The 17,119-nt window shown below is 42.4% G+C and overlaps 1 protein-coding gene across 1 annotated transcript in view; it reads left to right on the plus strand.

Annotated features, from left to right (window-relative positions):
* Positions 1–340: 340 nt before the first annotated feature.
* Positions 341–17,119, plus strand: part of hla-a (major histocompatibility complex, class I, A) — a 93,247-nt gene continuing 76,468 nt past the window's right edge. The window contains exon 1 of the mRNA NM_001113065.1: positions 341–411. Within this exon, the coding sequence (NP_001106536.1) occupies positions 354–411 (58 nt within the window). The 5' untranslated portion in view covers positions 341–353. The remainder of the gene's footprint in view (positions 412–17,119) is intronic.

The following is a 17,119-nucleotide window of genomic DNA, read 5'->3' on the forward strand; positions in this document are numbered from 1 at the left end:
AAACATCACTTATCTGGAAAACCCCAGGTCCCAAGCATTCTGGAAAATAGATCCTATACCTGTATATATAGATATTATACTTATAAATAGTTTCAGTTCTTCCTGCAGTCTGTTCTAACATTTCTTTCACTTTCTCTTCCAATGCCCGTAACCTTTTCTTCTGGATTCTGCCTAGATACAGATGAATAACTTCTTGTAAGAATTTCTATTGGCTATCTCTCCCTGCACTGCTCAATCAGGACAAAGCACAGCTACACCCTGGATATACAGAGAGAGCAGTGTTGTGTGTGTCATTATCTCCTGCTTTGCCTTGTACAGTATCGTGTCTTTTGCCTGATCTGTATACTATCAGAATGGATGTGCGTCTAGTTCCCCTCCTGCTCACTTTGGGGGTATCTGCAGTGTATTCTGGTAAGTACATTAGGAGATCAGCTTTAAACTAAGCAGTTTAATTATACAATAATCTGGCACAATGTGAAACAAGGCTAAAGTTAACATAGATTGTAAAGTCTTTTGGGCAGGGCCCTCTTCTCCTCTTGTATCGGTTATTGATTGCTTTATATGTTACTCTGTATGTCCAATGTATGAAACCCACTTATTGTACTGTGGAATATGTTGGTGCTTTATAAATAAATGTTAATAATAATAATAGGCATGAGGTATCTGTCAGTTGCTTATTGTTAATGACGAATAATGTTTCTTGTCTATGTTACAATTTTATGTGTAAAACCAAATTATTAAAATAGGCTTCAAACAGTTTACAGTGTGCAAAATATTTTAGAATGGCTTTAATGTACCAGGGCAAAGATTGCATTGTTTGGCCCCAGAAGCCACCCCACGGAATTTTGATAATACAAATTAGTTATATTAACAGGGGATACGGGATCTATTATCCAGAATTCTCTGAACCTAGGGTTTTCTTACTAAGGTGTATTTCCATAACTTTGATCACCATACCTTAATACTAGTATACACCATACTACTAAAAAAATGAATTTAAAAATAAAATAAACAGTATTGTTTTGCCTCCAATAAGGATTAATTATATCTTAGTTACCATTAACTACAAGGTACTGATTTATTATTACAGAGATAAAAAAAAATTAGAATTATTTGCTTAAAATGGAGTCTATAGGAGATGGCCTTTCCTTCATTTGGAACTTTCTGGCTAATGGGTATCAAGATAATGGATAAAATAGCTGTACTACGCTCATGCAGGTGAACTTGAATATAATAAGACAGATAATAATCAAATGTTATGTGCTAACTGAAAAAGAATTGAGACCAAATCCACAGGATTGGATAAATCACAAAATGGAGGCATGTAAGAAAAACGTCTCCACTAAATATATCAGATTTTTATTGTTCCAAGTTGAAGTAAAAAAAAAAACTGGTTTTGTTGTAGAGCTCTCCAAGATTGATTAAAATGAGGGGGAAACGTCACTGAAGTTATACCAGATGAAAAGTCTGATGGTGGGTCCTGCCACCTTGGTAGCTCTGGGCAAATGCCCCTTTTACCCATTTATTAAAACAACCCTGTTAGTATAACTAGGTTTGTACAGTACTCCTAAAATCAAACTATACATTTAGTAGACGTCACCAAGAAGTTAATTTCAAGTTAGTATAAAAGTCATGTAAAATGAAGGTATTTATATTACCATTACATTATAACTTTCTTTACTGCAAGACTTCTGATGTCAGTGCATAATGCGTAAGACCTACAGCACAATAGGCATTTTGATCAATGCTATAATAAGTACCAATAAAAGTGCCCATAACTGGTCACAGGCCACTTCTAATGATATTATTGGGTAGGGCTACAAGTAATCAAATCATTCACAACATTTACTTCTGCATTTTTTTAGGCAATAATTGTGGGTTTTGTCTGTCACCTTTTAATTTTTACATTATTATTAAAACCTAGAGGGACAGAATCCAAAAGCTTTGTCACTTGTGGGATATTTGTGCTTTCCTTAGGTGACAAAGTGACTCAATACACCTTTGCATTTACAATATAGGAATTACTTCATGTGAAAATACGGAAGAAGGCATTTTCACAACACAATTTTAGACAAGAATATTCTTGGCATCAGCAATGGGAATACATTTTTAAAGGAGAAGGAAAGGCTAAGTCACTTGGGGGTGCCAAAATGTTAGGCACGCCCAACTGACTTGAATCGCTTACCTTCTACCCCGGGCTGGTGCCCCTGTACGGAGAAAACCGCACCAACCCGGGGTAGCAGCGATCGCTTCCTTCTTCCTGCTTCGCTGTGCGCGCATGCGCAGTAGAGTGAAAAGCCGAACTTTAACAGAGAAGTCGGCTTTTTCACTCTACTGCGCATGCGCCGGACTTGAAGTCTCAGGGAAACGAAGGCGGAAGGAGGAAGCGCATCGCCCCAGGTGCCCCGGGCTGGTGCGGTTTTCTCCTAACAGGGGCACCAGCCTGGGGCACGAGGTAAGCGATTCAAATCACTTGGGGTGCTTAACATTTTAGCACCCCCAAGTGACTTAGCCTTTCCTTCCTCTTTAAGCACCCCCAAGTGACTTGACTTACCTCGTGCCCCGGGCTGGTGCCCCTGTTAGGAGAAAACCACACCAGCCCGGAGTACCTGTAGGAAGCGCTTCCTCCTTCCCCCTTAGTTAAGCCTTGACTGAGAGTCAGGCGCATGTGCAGTAGAGTGAAAAGCCGTGCGCAGCGAAGAAGGAAGGAGGAATCGATCGCTGCTACCCCGGGCTGGTAAGCGATTCAAGTCACTTGGGGGCGCCTAACATTTTGGCACCCCCAAGTGACTTAGCTTTTCCTTCTCCTTTAAGTGATCTGCCCACTGGCAGTTTGATTTTCTACAGGCAACAAAGGACCCTATGTGTCCCATGTGCTTTTACCACAAGTTCTTACCCTAAGCCACTTATTTGTGTAGCCACTGGTAAACAAAAATTCAAAGAAAAATCAGACCCCACAAAATGCTGCCTTACGCGTTTTGTATCCTACCAGTACTTTTTCATAGGCAGTTGTGACCCCCATGGCTTCTAAAGCACATATTTAAGCACAAAGTTGCCCCACCCATCATTGAAACCATTTTTGCTTAAAGGGAGACACCACTTCCTACATATCAAACATAGATTGACAGGGTTTTTTTTAGCTTTTTAAACATTAGCAAGGTTCTGTATAATAAATGCTCAGTAAAAAATATACTACGTCAAAGTCACAAAAATTAAACACTTTAACCATTCACTTTCCGTTGGCTACATTTTAACAGCATGACCATTTAGTGAAATAGCAAAATCATTTAGTAACACAATACAAGTTTTTTTCAAAGGAAAGAAGAAATGCTTTTCAAAGAAACGTATTTATGCTATACCTTACAATAACATTGCAAATAGCTGTTAAAATTATATATAGCCCCATTGTGCAAGTGGGGTTCTATTTGAATTATATTCATTTTAATACAGACCATACATTGTTCAGTTGCTAAGGGATTTTTTATCTTTGATGTTCCCTTATTGGTCTATTAGTACAACCCACATATTGCTTCTGGCACTTCAAACAGGTAACTAGGTAGATGGCTGTAGAAGTGTTACAATTAATATAAACCCTGATCTTAAACCTCTTACTTGTAACAGTTGATTTAAATTCTTTAGTGACTTTTGTATGTTGGCAAGTTACACACCTACGACTACCCTATTTATAATTCCCCAAAATGTGAAGAAAAGTCCAATTTCATTCGCCAAATCAGTAAACAAACTCTATGACACTAAGTCAGTAAACAAACTCTATGACACTAAGTGTATGTGCTCGCTTAGGGATAGCACTAATCCCTGATTAAGTACACTGATAAAATCATTATCCGCATACAGTATAGGCAAATATCTTTTAAGAATATTGAGGATCCTATAATATTGTTTACCATATCTAGTGACGAATTGAATTTTATCTGCCCATTTGTGACCTTGTTTTTCTCACCTACCCAGGCTAACAGCTCCTTTCTCTCCACATTCAGGGCTCTCTGGTGAGCACGCTATACTCCTCCATCCCATATAAATAGGGTCTTCTTGCAGTTCTGTACCATTTAGAAAAATATATTTACTATTCGGGTCCTCTGATACAATTACTACCTATATATGGGTTGGTGGGAGGAGACCCACATCTCTGCAGCTATGAGAGGGCACCTTAAGATGTGTTTACGGTACATTGATGAGGTCAGGAGCAGTTTGAGAACTTTGTATGAGATATTATCATCTAAACTTAAAGTGATACTGACACCAAAAAATTTCTTATAAAAATATGAACCTACTTCCAAACCTACCTATAGGTCATGTTGACTGTTTTTTCCTAAAAGTCCTGTTTCTTCATAAATCCTTCTGAAGATCCTGAACCCGACTGTCTGGCATCCCGACTGTAGCTTCTCAATCTGTCAAAAGGACTACGTCATAAACTGGGAGGATTCAGCTTGCCGTTTGCTTCAAAGAGTTCCCCCTCCCTCCCTCGCATAGCATTGCATGGCGTTGTGAACTAGATAGCAGGCAGGCTTGATCTTCAACTTCAAAGGATTGTGCCCCCTCTCTGCTCTTCCCACGAAGAATTAAATAGCAGGCCAGCTTAAGATTTCCCGTGCCTGCCTGCCTGCTTCTAAGGGCTCTCTCCCCCCCTCCCCAATTATGAAGCAAAAAAACTTTGCAGATTTAGTTTATAAGGAATTTAAAGCTGATACAAATTAAAACACAACAGCCCTAAAAATGTGCTTAAAAAGTGACCCTCGGCTTATACTCGGGTATATACGTGAAAGCTTCCTTCCGCGATTTCTACTAACCCACCCGTCCGACTCCATTGTGCGGCGCCCGCCTCTGCCAGAGCCCAAATGGTTAAAGTCGCATGAGGTCACGTACCGCGCATGCGTGATATTCCTTCACCCCGTAACGTCTCACTGCCCGGGTAATGAGCTGCAGTACCCGCCCTCTCGGCGCTAGTGATTGCCTTTACGTAACTGACGAGTTGATCGCTGCACTGCACACGCTTTCTCGGCCCTCTACGCTAAAGACGTGTAGAATAAAAGTCGGCTGCCACAGCAGCAGGGCCCGCGGCTTAGCGTGATGTAACTGAGAGGCATCTTGGTGCTATTGCTTTGCGGCCACTAGATGGCGCTGAACTGTAAGCGCGTAGCAAACGTAGTCAGCAGTCAGTTTGGTTTCAAACCTGTAGCTCGAAAATCGCTTGCCATGAAGTGGAACGATAGTTGTGGGGGCAGTGTAGGATTGGCAGGCACATGCTCTTTACAGCTGTGGGAATCTACCCTGGTGTTACAGCGAGCCGTTAAGGGATGCGTAAGTACTTTATTCTAATGCAGAATTGTGTGTGCTAAGGGTTTGCTCAAATGTTTGTGGTGAGACATGTTTATTAGGTGCTGATTAGCAGAATCCATAACAAGATGTTCCTGGGCCTCACAGCTGAAGTCCATCAAAAAACGTCCAGAATGTGATTTGTTTTACCTATAAACATATATATTGAAATTGCTATTTATGTAGGTCCCCTAAACTCCTGCCTCCACCTAGGTCCCACACTTCCAATAGCAAAGATGGAGATAGTGACAAATGCTACATGTAGGGTATCTAGGCTCATTCAGATATGTCCTCTCATCTGTATTTATCAAGAGTGTACTCAAACTACATGCAATACAGTCGTTGGTTGGTCGATGAAATTGAGGGGCTTATACTCGAGTCAATAGGTTTTTCCAGTTTTCTTAGGTAAAATTAGGTACCTCGGCTTATATTCGGGTCGGCTTATACTCAAGTATATACAGTAGTCTGGGTAAGTGAGAAAAAACAAGGTCACAAATGGGCAGATAAAATTCCATTCATCACTAGATATAGTAAACAATATTATAAGATTCTCAATATTCTTAAAAGATACTTGCCTATACTGTATGCGGATAATGATTTTATCAGTGTACTGAATCAGGGAATTAGTGCTATTCCTAAGCGAGCACATACACTTAAGCACTTAGTGTCATTGAGTTTGTTTACTGATTTGGTGAATGAAAATAGTCAGAGTTTTCTTTACATTTTGGGGAATTATAAATGTGGTAGTCGTAAGTGTAACTTGCCAACATACAAAAGTCTCTAAAAAATTTAAATCAACTGTTACAAGTAAGAGGTATAAGATCAGGGTTTATATTAATTGTAACACTTCTACAGCCATCTACCTAGTTACCTGTTTGAAGTGCCAGAAGCAATATGTGGTTTGTACTAATAGATCACTGAAGGAAAGGATAAGGGAACATCTAAGTCAGATAATAAATCTTTTAGCAACTGAGAAGAGTAATATAACAAGACACTTTGCATTATGCAGGGGTGATACAAATTTCTTTTCAGTCCAAGGCATTGAGAAAGTAAGACTAGGGGTGAGAGGGGAGGGATGTACTTCTTCCACTGGGAGCAACAGCCAAGGGGTTGAAGAGAAACCCCTTGTTATGATCACTGTTCCCCAAATGCTCACCCACACAAATGTTAGAGAGGAATTTAGTATTATTAGATATTACCAGGTCTAAAAGAGAGTCATTCCTAGTAGGTTCTTGAACTCCCTGAAATACATAGTTGTTATTTAGCATATTTACAAACCTACTAGCTTTTTGTGACTTAGTCACCCCATTACTCCAGTCAATGTCCGGATAATTAAAGTCCCCCATGAAAATAACTTGACCAAGTTGCGAAGCCTCCTCCATTTGTAATAGTAGCTGGGTCTCATCCTCCTCACTTATACACAAAGTATAACTGAGTTTATAGCATACACTAATGATAATTTTTTTTGTAACCTTTAGCCCTGCTAAAATCTCTACCAAAAAGGATTCCACACCCTCCCCGTTGCTGTCTTTGGTAATTTCATTAGCACATGATTTTAAATCTGATTTAACATAAAGATACATCTCTCCACCCTTTTAAATCCCTCTGTCCCTTCTGAAAAGGGTATAACCATTTAAATGGTTACATCCCATCAGGTCTCAGTGATACCAATTATATTATAATTGTCAGTACATGCAATAGACTCCAGTCCTCCAAATTTTCCTGACAACTCTGTGCATTAGCCAGCATACAGCGGAGGTTACTAGGTTTCCCTCTGATATTTACATTAGGTAATGGATCAAAGGTTACTATTAGGTTGTTTTTTTGTAACAGAGGAGGCTCCTTAGCTGGTAAACTATATGCCTCCTCACTCCTACTCCATGACCTCTTGCTAATCCACTGCCAGGCCTACACTAGCTTCCCCATAAAACTCTAGTTTAACCCCCCCCTTGCCTAGTTTAAAAACTCCTCCAGCCATTCTTTCCCCGAGCACAGTGGAACCCCTTCCATTGAGGTGAAATCCATCATGGCTGTATAGATTGTACCCCAAACAAAAGTCAGCCCAGTGCTCTGGGAACCCAAGCCCTTCCTTCCTACACCAAGGCTTTAGCCATGCATTTAGCTCCCTAAACTCCCACTGTCTTCCTAAACTTGCTTGTGGCACCGGCAAAACTTCAGAAAAAATGACATTGGCGGACGTTTCCTCAATCTTAGACCCTGAACTCACTCTTTAAAGTCCTCCACCTACCATTACGTTTTTCATTAGTACCGATATGTACCAAGACAGTTGGGTCATGCGCAGCCCCACCCAATAATTTGACAACCCGATCAACCACGAAAACGTTAAAAAATGAAACTACAACAGTTAAACAACACAAATTACTTTAAATAACAGTTAATAAAATAAACTTAGCCTTTTTTGTTAATTTGACTTGAAAAAAGGTTGCTTTAACCAGACTGTTAATAAGCAACCAACCTTAAATTTTAATAAACTGGTCCTGCGGGTGTTTAATCTGCTATAGTACTCTTAGGAGGAAAAGCAGCAGCCAAAATGCCCTTTCTAGCTGGCATTTGCTTTCACTTCACATGAGTGGGAAGTGTTTGCCTGTGCTGGCAATGTTAGGCATGCATTGCTTAGGAATGACTGCAGTGGTCATAAGTGTGTTTCATAGCTGGATTGTTCTCCTTTAAAGGAGAAAGAAAGGTAAAAATGTGCGAAAATTCTTTTCTTGGTCGTACGAAAATATTGTGGTTGCGATCCCAAAGTCAAAAATTTTTCGCATCTAAACGATCGTAAATGGCACAAAAACCTTTCTGGCTTTGAAACAAAATGTATGATGTTAGAAGCCTTCCATAGGACTCAATGGCACTCTACAAACCCTACCTGGCGAAAAGATAGTCACGATACCAAAGCTAGAATGAATAACTTAATTTTCATAGTCATTGCAAAAAGTATGACTTTTTCGTGAAATAACGAACGTACCACGAAAAAGTCGTGAAATTTTAATGAAATTATTGTGGATATTACAAAATGTTCTATAAGTTAGAAAAAATTAAAAAAAATCTCAATCGTGCTTTAATGAATGGGCCCCTATGTGTTTTTGCTTTCTATTTAAGGTGCCCTGGTCATTGTTTCAGCCCTTCTCACCATAAGGGGCCTATTTATTATGCTGTGTAAAACTAAATTTGCCAAAAAAAGGTGTAAAAAGATGTGTAAAATGAATGGCAAATTCCGCCGTCTGAACACCAGACTTAATGCCATTATTTGACATAAATTCTGGCAGAAGAAAAAAAGGTGTAAAAAATAACACTGGTTTTTACATAGCAAAGCCTGGTAATGTGTACCAAATTTAGTCGCAGAATAATAAATAGGCCCCATAATGTATTGTTTTGTGCTGAACACAAATCAGATGTGAAACTGCACTCTATCAGACTAAGGGGCCCAAATCTTTGGGATCCCTACATTCTCCCTGCTGAAAATTTGTCACCTCCTGGCTGACACATCTCATACAAACCCAAATACCATTACTCATACTTACTTTTAACATCAGGCTTCAACAGCCTCTCCTGAGAACTGTCAAGGGTACAATGGATTTCCCGCAAGAAAATGTTATACACATAGACATTTTCAATTGATCCCTTAAGTCTCTGTGTAAGTCCCAATAAAGAGTCTCAGTTCTCTTAAAGGAACAGTAACACCAAAAAAATGAAAGTGTATAAAAGTAATTACAATATAATGTACTGTTGCCCTGCATTGCTACAACTGGTGTGTTTGCCTCAGAAACACTACTATAGTTTATATAAGTAAGCTGCTGTGTAGCCATGGGGGCAGCCATTCAAAGGAGAAAAGGCACAGGTTACTTAGCAGATAACAGACAAACCCCCATTATATGGGGCTTATCTACTAGTTATCTGCTATGTAACCTGTGCCTTTTCTCCTTTTTTCCAGCTTGAATGGCTGCCCCCATGGCTACACAGCAGCTTATTTATATAGTAGCTGTAACAAAACACCAGTTTTTTGCAGAGCAACAGCACATCATATTTTAATTACTTTTAAACACATTAATTTTTTGATGTTACTGTTCCTTTAAGAAATTATACACACTTCAAATAATTGGAGAGGATAACTGTTTGCGCTTAACCATTCTCAAACTTTATTGAACTGGAAAAATCAAGTCTCCACCTCTCCTTGAGGGAGTCCATGTCCCAAGGGGATCAGCACCCTGGGATACCTTCCATAACGGGTGGGTATTTAGTCAGTCCTCTCTTGACCGACGGACCCTCCTGGGTCAACTCAAAATCTCCCCTCCGGGAATTAAACACAAGCGGTACTTTCTCCCCAACCAGCCGGTTGGCTGTGGTGTGGGCATCCTTCCCCCAACCCCCACAGTCCCTCCTTGGAAGAACACAAGTCCCTCCTGAGGGGTACACCGCAACAGCAGGTGCCACTCCCCTTGAACACAGTTCCCTCTTGTGGGATTCAGCCTGCCCCTTGGGGCTTTACACCATGTAGGTGAACCTCACCTTGATGTCCTCGTACGGGCATAATACCTAGGATGGGCTTCTCCACCATCTCTCCAGATGGCAGGGTGACTTCTGTGCTGAAGTACTGGGGCTCAGGATTCTTCCTGCCGCAGCTGTGCACAGTGTGGCACAGTACTGTGCACCCCCACCACCACTCCTTTTCAATGGCACTGACAAATCGCCAAGCTGCCATCCTTTTTGCTTGATCAGGGTGAGTGAGAGAATTGCCAACCGTCTTTTCCTTCATCCATCAGACTTTCCATTTTGTCATACACCCAGAGGGGTGCATATGGCATGTAGTATCCCCAAAAGCGGTAAATTTTAACGTTAATCACCCTCTGTATGCGGGATACCTTGCAGAAGATGTCTGGGTCTGCCCGGCCGGGCAACACCCAAAACTCCTTCTCCTCCTCACGAGAGATATTCTGGGGTGCCCAAAAGCTATCCGGCAGCTTAAATAGAGGGGTACTGAATGCTCCATCCTCCTCTGTCTCCTCTATATCTTCCTCCCAGCCAGGAGTACTGCCTGCCACCAACCCTCCTCCAAGCACCTCAACCTTCCTCACAAGGGGGCAAGTCATCTCTTTCAAGGCTTGCAGGTGGGATGGGGGTGCCAACACCTCTTGGGCAAACTTCTCACAATACGTGAGTGTGGCCCTCTGTACCATTTTCTCACTGGGTCGGGCCTTCCCTCTCAGGGGCCCCACCCAACACTTGTGGTTGCATTGCTGGCACTGACCTTTAGCAGTATTTAGGGCTTGATAGGCATCAGCCCCACACTGCCCACACAACGACACCATAATGGAGTCACCATGCGCCGTAACCTTTTCTCCAAATGTTCTGATCCACATGTAGCGGTACCCTGCATCATCACTCGGACACTTGCGCACACTCTTTATCTCTGTTGCTGACTCACGCTGTGATGTCACACTCTCAGTCATGCCCAAGCCTCTTGGCGCACTTTACAACAATTCCGGTTGGTCACCCCATGCAAGTGGGCGGTACCAATGCAAATGGTTTGTTACACCTCCTCTTTCATGCTTGCTCTCGCGTGTTTTCCAGGTCCATTTGGTGCCAATAGCCCTGCAACCCAATTGGCTAAGAGCCTTTCCTTGCTCTTTTTGCGCCAAATCCCTCACTTGGATGCGGATCAGGGTGGCCCAATTTTAGCACGGTCGGAAGGGAGGGTTCAACTGTTACACAAGGCCTCAGTTCCCTTAGGGCCTTTCTGCTTAATGATTCCTGCTCTGATCTCAGCAGTGCCTCCAAATGTAGCCCACTTTTGACGGTGCTGCTACTCCTAACACGCAATTGTATGCGCATGGCGCTAACAGGAGCCCTGTGTCCCTGCTTACTATGGGGGAGCAGGTACACTATCTGCTGGTGTGCCTCCACCCAGGGCAGGGACAGGTTGAACTGTAACACCCCTCCCTGGGAAACTCTGTACAGTCCTCCTTGTATATGGACTCCCTGCAACTCCCGGGACCATGCCCCCCTTGGGGTGGTTGCTTACCAGGCAATTGAGGATCCAATCCTTGAGGAATTAACCAAGACTCTGGATGTGCTGATTAACCAGATGAACTTGTTTATTGTATTCACACAGAGTATCCAGTAGTATATCATGCAGGTTCAGGTACTTTCTCCTTACTTCTCTCAAGAGACCCTCTCACTTAGGCCTATTCCCCGGTACTCCCACCAAGAGATCCTCTCTTAGGAGTTCTCCATGGTACTCACGCCAGAAGACCCTCTCTTAGGGCTCTCCCCGGTACTCCCATCAAGAGACACTCCCTTAGGACTCTCCCCGGTACTCACGTCAAGCATACCCTTTGCTTAGGCAATCTCCTTTCTGGTCTCTGGCTACCACCTGAGCTGGCCACTTAGGGGCGTATTTATTATGCTGTGTAAAACTAATTCGCTGAAAAAACGGAGTAAGATCGCCATCTGAACGCCGGATATTACGCCATTATTTTCCATAAGTTCCGGTGGAAGAAAAAACGCGTAAAACAATTACACAGATTTTACGCCATTTTTACACGGCGAAGCCTGGCGATGTGTGGCGAATTTTCTCTCCATTTTACACAACATAATTAATATGCCCCTAAGTGTACCTGAACTCCGGCCAGTAAAAATACCTTACAGTGTTTGTGTCATCCCTTTTTATATTGCAGCACACCACCACCTAGTGGTTGCTGTTAGAACTACAGGGAAACTCCCTTTTCACACATCTGAGTGGCATTTAAGTTGGGGGATAAGGGATGTCCAAGTCCAAGAACACTCCCCTTAGTGTTCATTCAGCCAGCACTTATGCTTGGGTGAATGGCTGTGCTGCGTGTAGAGACCCCAAACTATAATCTGGCGATTTGTATTTTCCACGCTCCTAATGAATGCAGTCAGTACTATATTCTTTGTAGTCAGAGGTCTCTGTTCCAAAACAGTGCAAAGACCAGTGGCACTTCTGCAACACAGGAAAACAAGATGTAAAGTTCAAGAAATGGGCACATTGCACCATTTTTTTGCATTTCGCACACTGCCTAGGAGGTCAAAAATGACCCCTGATGTCTTAAAACATAATTTTAATCATTAAAGTTGTTAGAGTTGTTCATTAAAATGTATTTTATTAGGCTGTATTTTATAACTGTGACACATTAACACAAAGCTTTACATAGATAGTTTGATGCCCAATTTGTATAAGTTAAAGTGTGTGGAATGTAGGAGTCCCAGAATACAAATACCCCCATATGCTTCATCAGTTTTGTTATTTCAGTTACTGCAAAATCAACATAATTACTGCATTTTCTGTGGGGTAAAAACACAAGAAGCAAGCCATATATATCTGGAAAGTGCACATTTTCCCAAATCCTAAATGGGTAACTATTCTACGCCAAACTACCGAACTGAAAACCTATTCTAAAAGTAGCAAATTTGATTAAATCAAATATCACCTCAGCCTTCCAATTTCCAGCATCTTATCTCCCACATACAATTACCAAGGTAAAACAGTTTGATGCCCAATGTGCATAAGTTTACCTAAGTATGTGGCATGAAAGGCCCTAAAATTAAAATACCCCCATATGGTTTATCATTTCTGTCATTTCAGCTCCTGCAAAATAATTAATTTACTGCATTTTATGTGTTGTTTTGTATTGGTAAAAATTGGTAAATATTTCTTTCTACTCCAAACTACCAAATGGCAAAGCTTTTCTAATACTTTTAATCGCATTTCTGAAAATCACCTAAAATGATGTAATTTGCCACATTTATCTTGCAAATTTTCTTACATGCAAAGGCATTAACCTAAATATGAACACCAGGGGTCTACTGAACAGTTTGATGCCCAATATGCATAGATGTACTATAGTATAAGGAACCAAAAATGAAAATAGTCTATATGCATTTTCTAGGCTAGCAATTTAGCTTCTTTGAACAAAGCCCCTCAGAAAAACCCCCCTAAAAGCACAAAGACCCCAAAAAATGATATATTTTTGGAGTACACATTCTGACACATCAAAAATAGGTAAAGATGTCTTTCTAAACCAAACAAATAAAAAAAAACACAAATACAGTGAGGAACATAAGTATTTGAACACCCTGCAATTTTGCAAGTTCTACCACTTCCAAAATCATGTGAAATTCACATTGTAGGTGCATTCCCACTGTGAGAGACAGAATTTAAAAAAAAATTCAGGAAATCACATTGTATGATTTTTAAAGAATGTATTTGTATTGCACTGCTGCACATAAGTATTTGTACACCTGGCAATCAGCAAGAATTCTGGCTCTCAAAGACCTGTTACTCTGCCTTTAAAAAGTCCAGCTCTGCTCCACTCATTAATATAAATTAGTAGCACCTGTCTGAGCTCTTTAAAGACACCTGTCCACACCACAGTCAGTCAGACTCCAACTACTACCATGGGCAAGACCAAAGAGCTGTCAAAAGACACCAGAGACAAAATTGTGGACATCCACAAGGCTGGAAAGGGCTACGCGGCAATTGCCAAGCAGCTTGGTGAAAACAGATCAACTGTTGGAGCAATTGTTAGAAAATGGAAGAGGCTTAAAGACGACTGTCAGTCTCCCTAGGACTGGCTCCATGCAAGATCTCACCTCGTGGGGTATCACTGATGATAAGAAACGTGAGGAATCAGCCCAGAACTACAAGGGAGGAGCTGGTCAAGGACATGAAGAGAGCTGGGACCACAGTTTCAAAGGTCACTGTCGGTAGAACACTACGCCGTCATGGTTTCAAATCATGCATTGCACGGAAGGTTCCCCTGCTCAAGTCATCACATGTCCAGGCCGTCTGAAGTTTGCCAATGACCATCTGGATGATCCAGAGGAGGCATGGGAGAAAGTCATGTGGTCAGATGAGACCAAAGTAAAAACTTTTTGGTCTAAACTTCACTCGCCGTGTTTGGAGGTAAAATAAGGATGAGTTGCAGCCCAAGAACACCATCCCTACTGTGAAGCATGGGGGTGGTAACATCATGCTTTGGGGATGCTTTTCTGCGAAGGGGACAGGACGACTGCACTGTACTAAGGAGAGGATGAATGGGGCCATGTATTGTGAGATTTTGAGCAACAACCTCCTTCCCTCAGTCAGAGCATTGAAGATGGGACGTGGCTGGGTTTTCCAACATGACAATGACCCGAAGCACACAGCCAGGATAACCAAGGAGTGGCTCCGTAAGAGGCATATCAAGGTTCTGGAGTGGCCTAGCCAGTCTCCAGACCTAAATCCAATAGAAAATCTTGGGAGGGAGCTGAATCTCCGTGTTGCTCAGCGACAGCCCCGAAACCTGACAGATCTAGAGATCTGTGTGGAGGAGTGGGCCAAAATCCCTGTTGCAGTGTGTGCAAACCTGGTCAAGACAGGAGAAGCAACAGCAGAACACCGGCAGCCTCAGTCCATTTGAATCGGGACCAAGATTACTGGATATACCAACATAATGTCATTGCTCTTATTAGTCTTATCTTTCATGTTTGTGCTTCCAAAGGTAACATCTTCCTTTCGCCCCCCAGCTGACTGTCCCTACTCCATAACAATATCTCCCTCTCTGCTCCATTCTACACACTGCTGCTCTTATAATCTTTATACATTTTTGCAAAATCTAGCACCTCCAACTAATACCTCACAAAACCATAACAATTTTAAATCATTCTCGCACCTCCTCTCTCTCTCCTTACTGCTACTACTTGCTGCAGGCGATATCTCTCCTAATCCTGGTCCCTGCCATATACCCATTTCCTATTGCCCACGCAATGCCTCTCTTCTGGTAAAACCCTCACAAACCACTAACCTGTCTAACATTATTCAAATTCCCACTCTCTCCTCTTCCTATCTCCCCTTCTCTTGTGCTCTTCTTAATACCCGCTCTGTAACTAACAAAGCCACTTTTATTCATGATCTGTTTTGCTCCAAGTCTTTTCACCTTTTTGCCATAACAGAGACCTGGCTCTCTCAGAATGATAATTCTATTGAGGCAGCTCTCTCTTATGGCGGCCTTTCATTCTCTCATACTCCCCGCATTACTGGCCGTGGGGGAGGGGTAGGGGTTCTGCTCTCCCCTCATTGCCGGTTTAAACTAATCCCTATACCTCCTACTTTCAGGTTTCCTTCTTTCGAGGTGCATGCGGTTCAGCTGTTCCATCCTCTTTCTGTGCGGGTGGCAGTTGTTTACAGACCTCCTTCTTCAAAATCCTTGGCTACTTTTCTCTCTGACTTTGAATCCTGGCTCTCTTTTTTTCTATGCTCTGACACCCCTGCAATCATTTTAGGCGACTTCAATTGCCACATAGATGACCCCTCTCAGCCCTGGCCCTCTCGATTTCTCCATCTAACCTCCTCCTTTGATCTCCGGCAGTGGACTAATACAGCTACCCATAAGGATGGTCATTCCCTAGATCTGGTCTTTTCTAAAAATCTAGATCTATCTACATTTAACAGTGAGCCTTTTCCTCTTTCAGATCATCATCTTATCTCTTTTTCTATCTCGCACGTGTCTCCTTCTCCTTCTACTAACACTCAGCCTAAAACCCTGATTCGCAACACTCAAAGGGTGAATATAACTTCGCTCTCTAACTCTCTCAGTTCTAGCCTCTCCTCCTTCTGTGCTTCCTCTGATCCTGAGTTACTGGTAAATAGCTACAACTCTGTCTTATCATCCGCAATTAACACCCATGCCCCCCTGCAGCCACAACGCAGTCATGCCCTCAATCCCCATCCCTGGCTTAACCCTCAGACGCGATTTCTGCGCTCCTGTGCACGATCTGCTGAGCGCATTTGGAAGAAATCACGCGTGAAAGCTGACTTCCTCCACTATAAATTCCTTATGGTGTGTCTCAATACTGCCCAATCCCAGGCCAAGCAAGTATACTATAACACACTTATAAATAATAATAAATCAAACCCGCGGCGCTTATTCTCCATATTTAACTCGCTACTTCATCCTTCACCTAATGAATCAATCATATCTGAACACACACCCCAGGACTTTGCTGACTTCTTCAAAAGCAAAGTTGATTCTATCCGCAATCAATTTTCCCAACCTTCAGATACCGGTAATCTCAACCTTCCTAAATCTCCTCTCTCCCTATTCAGCTCCTTCAATCTCGTAACAGAGTCTGAAGTTTCTCAGCTTCTCCGATCCTCTCCGCCTACTACCTGCTCGCTGGATCCTATGCCCTCATCCCTACTAAAACAGTGTGCCCCTGCCCTTACTCCAGCTCTTACCCACATATTCAATTCCTCTCTGGCTTCTGGTACTTTTCCCTCTCTATACAAACAAGCATGTGTCAAACCCATTCTTAAAAAGGCTACGCTAGACCCGTCCTGCCTTTCTAACTACCGTCCCGTCTCTCTCCTGCCCCTAGCCTCTAAACTCCTGGAACGTCTTGTCTTTTCTCGTGTAACTAACTTCCTCTGCATCCATAATCTGCTGGACCCTATGCAGTCTGGTTTTCGGCCTGCGCACTCCACTGAGACGGCCTTATGTAGAGTGGCAAATGATCTCCAGACTGCCAAGGCCAAAGGACGCTACTCGGTTCTCATTCTCCTAGACCTTTCCTCTGCTTTTGATACTGTCGACCATTCTATCCTTATGCAAATTCTCTACTCTCTGGGTATCCGGGATCAGGCTGCATCCTGGTTCTCCTCCTATCTCTCTAACCGCTCCTTCTCTGTCGCTCTTGCTAACAAATCCTCTACCCCAGTTCCACTTATTGTGGGGGTGCCTCAGGGCTCTGTGCTTGGTCCCCTGCTGTT

Source organism: Xenopus tropicalis, chromosome 8 (assembly GCF_000004195.4).
Source record: "Xenopus tropicalis strain Nigerian chromosome 8, UCB_Xtro_10.0, whole genome shotgun sequence".
NCBI classification, from domain to species: Eukaryota; Metazoa; Chordata; class Amphibia; order Anura; family Pipidae; genus Xenopus; species Xenopus tropicalis.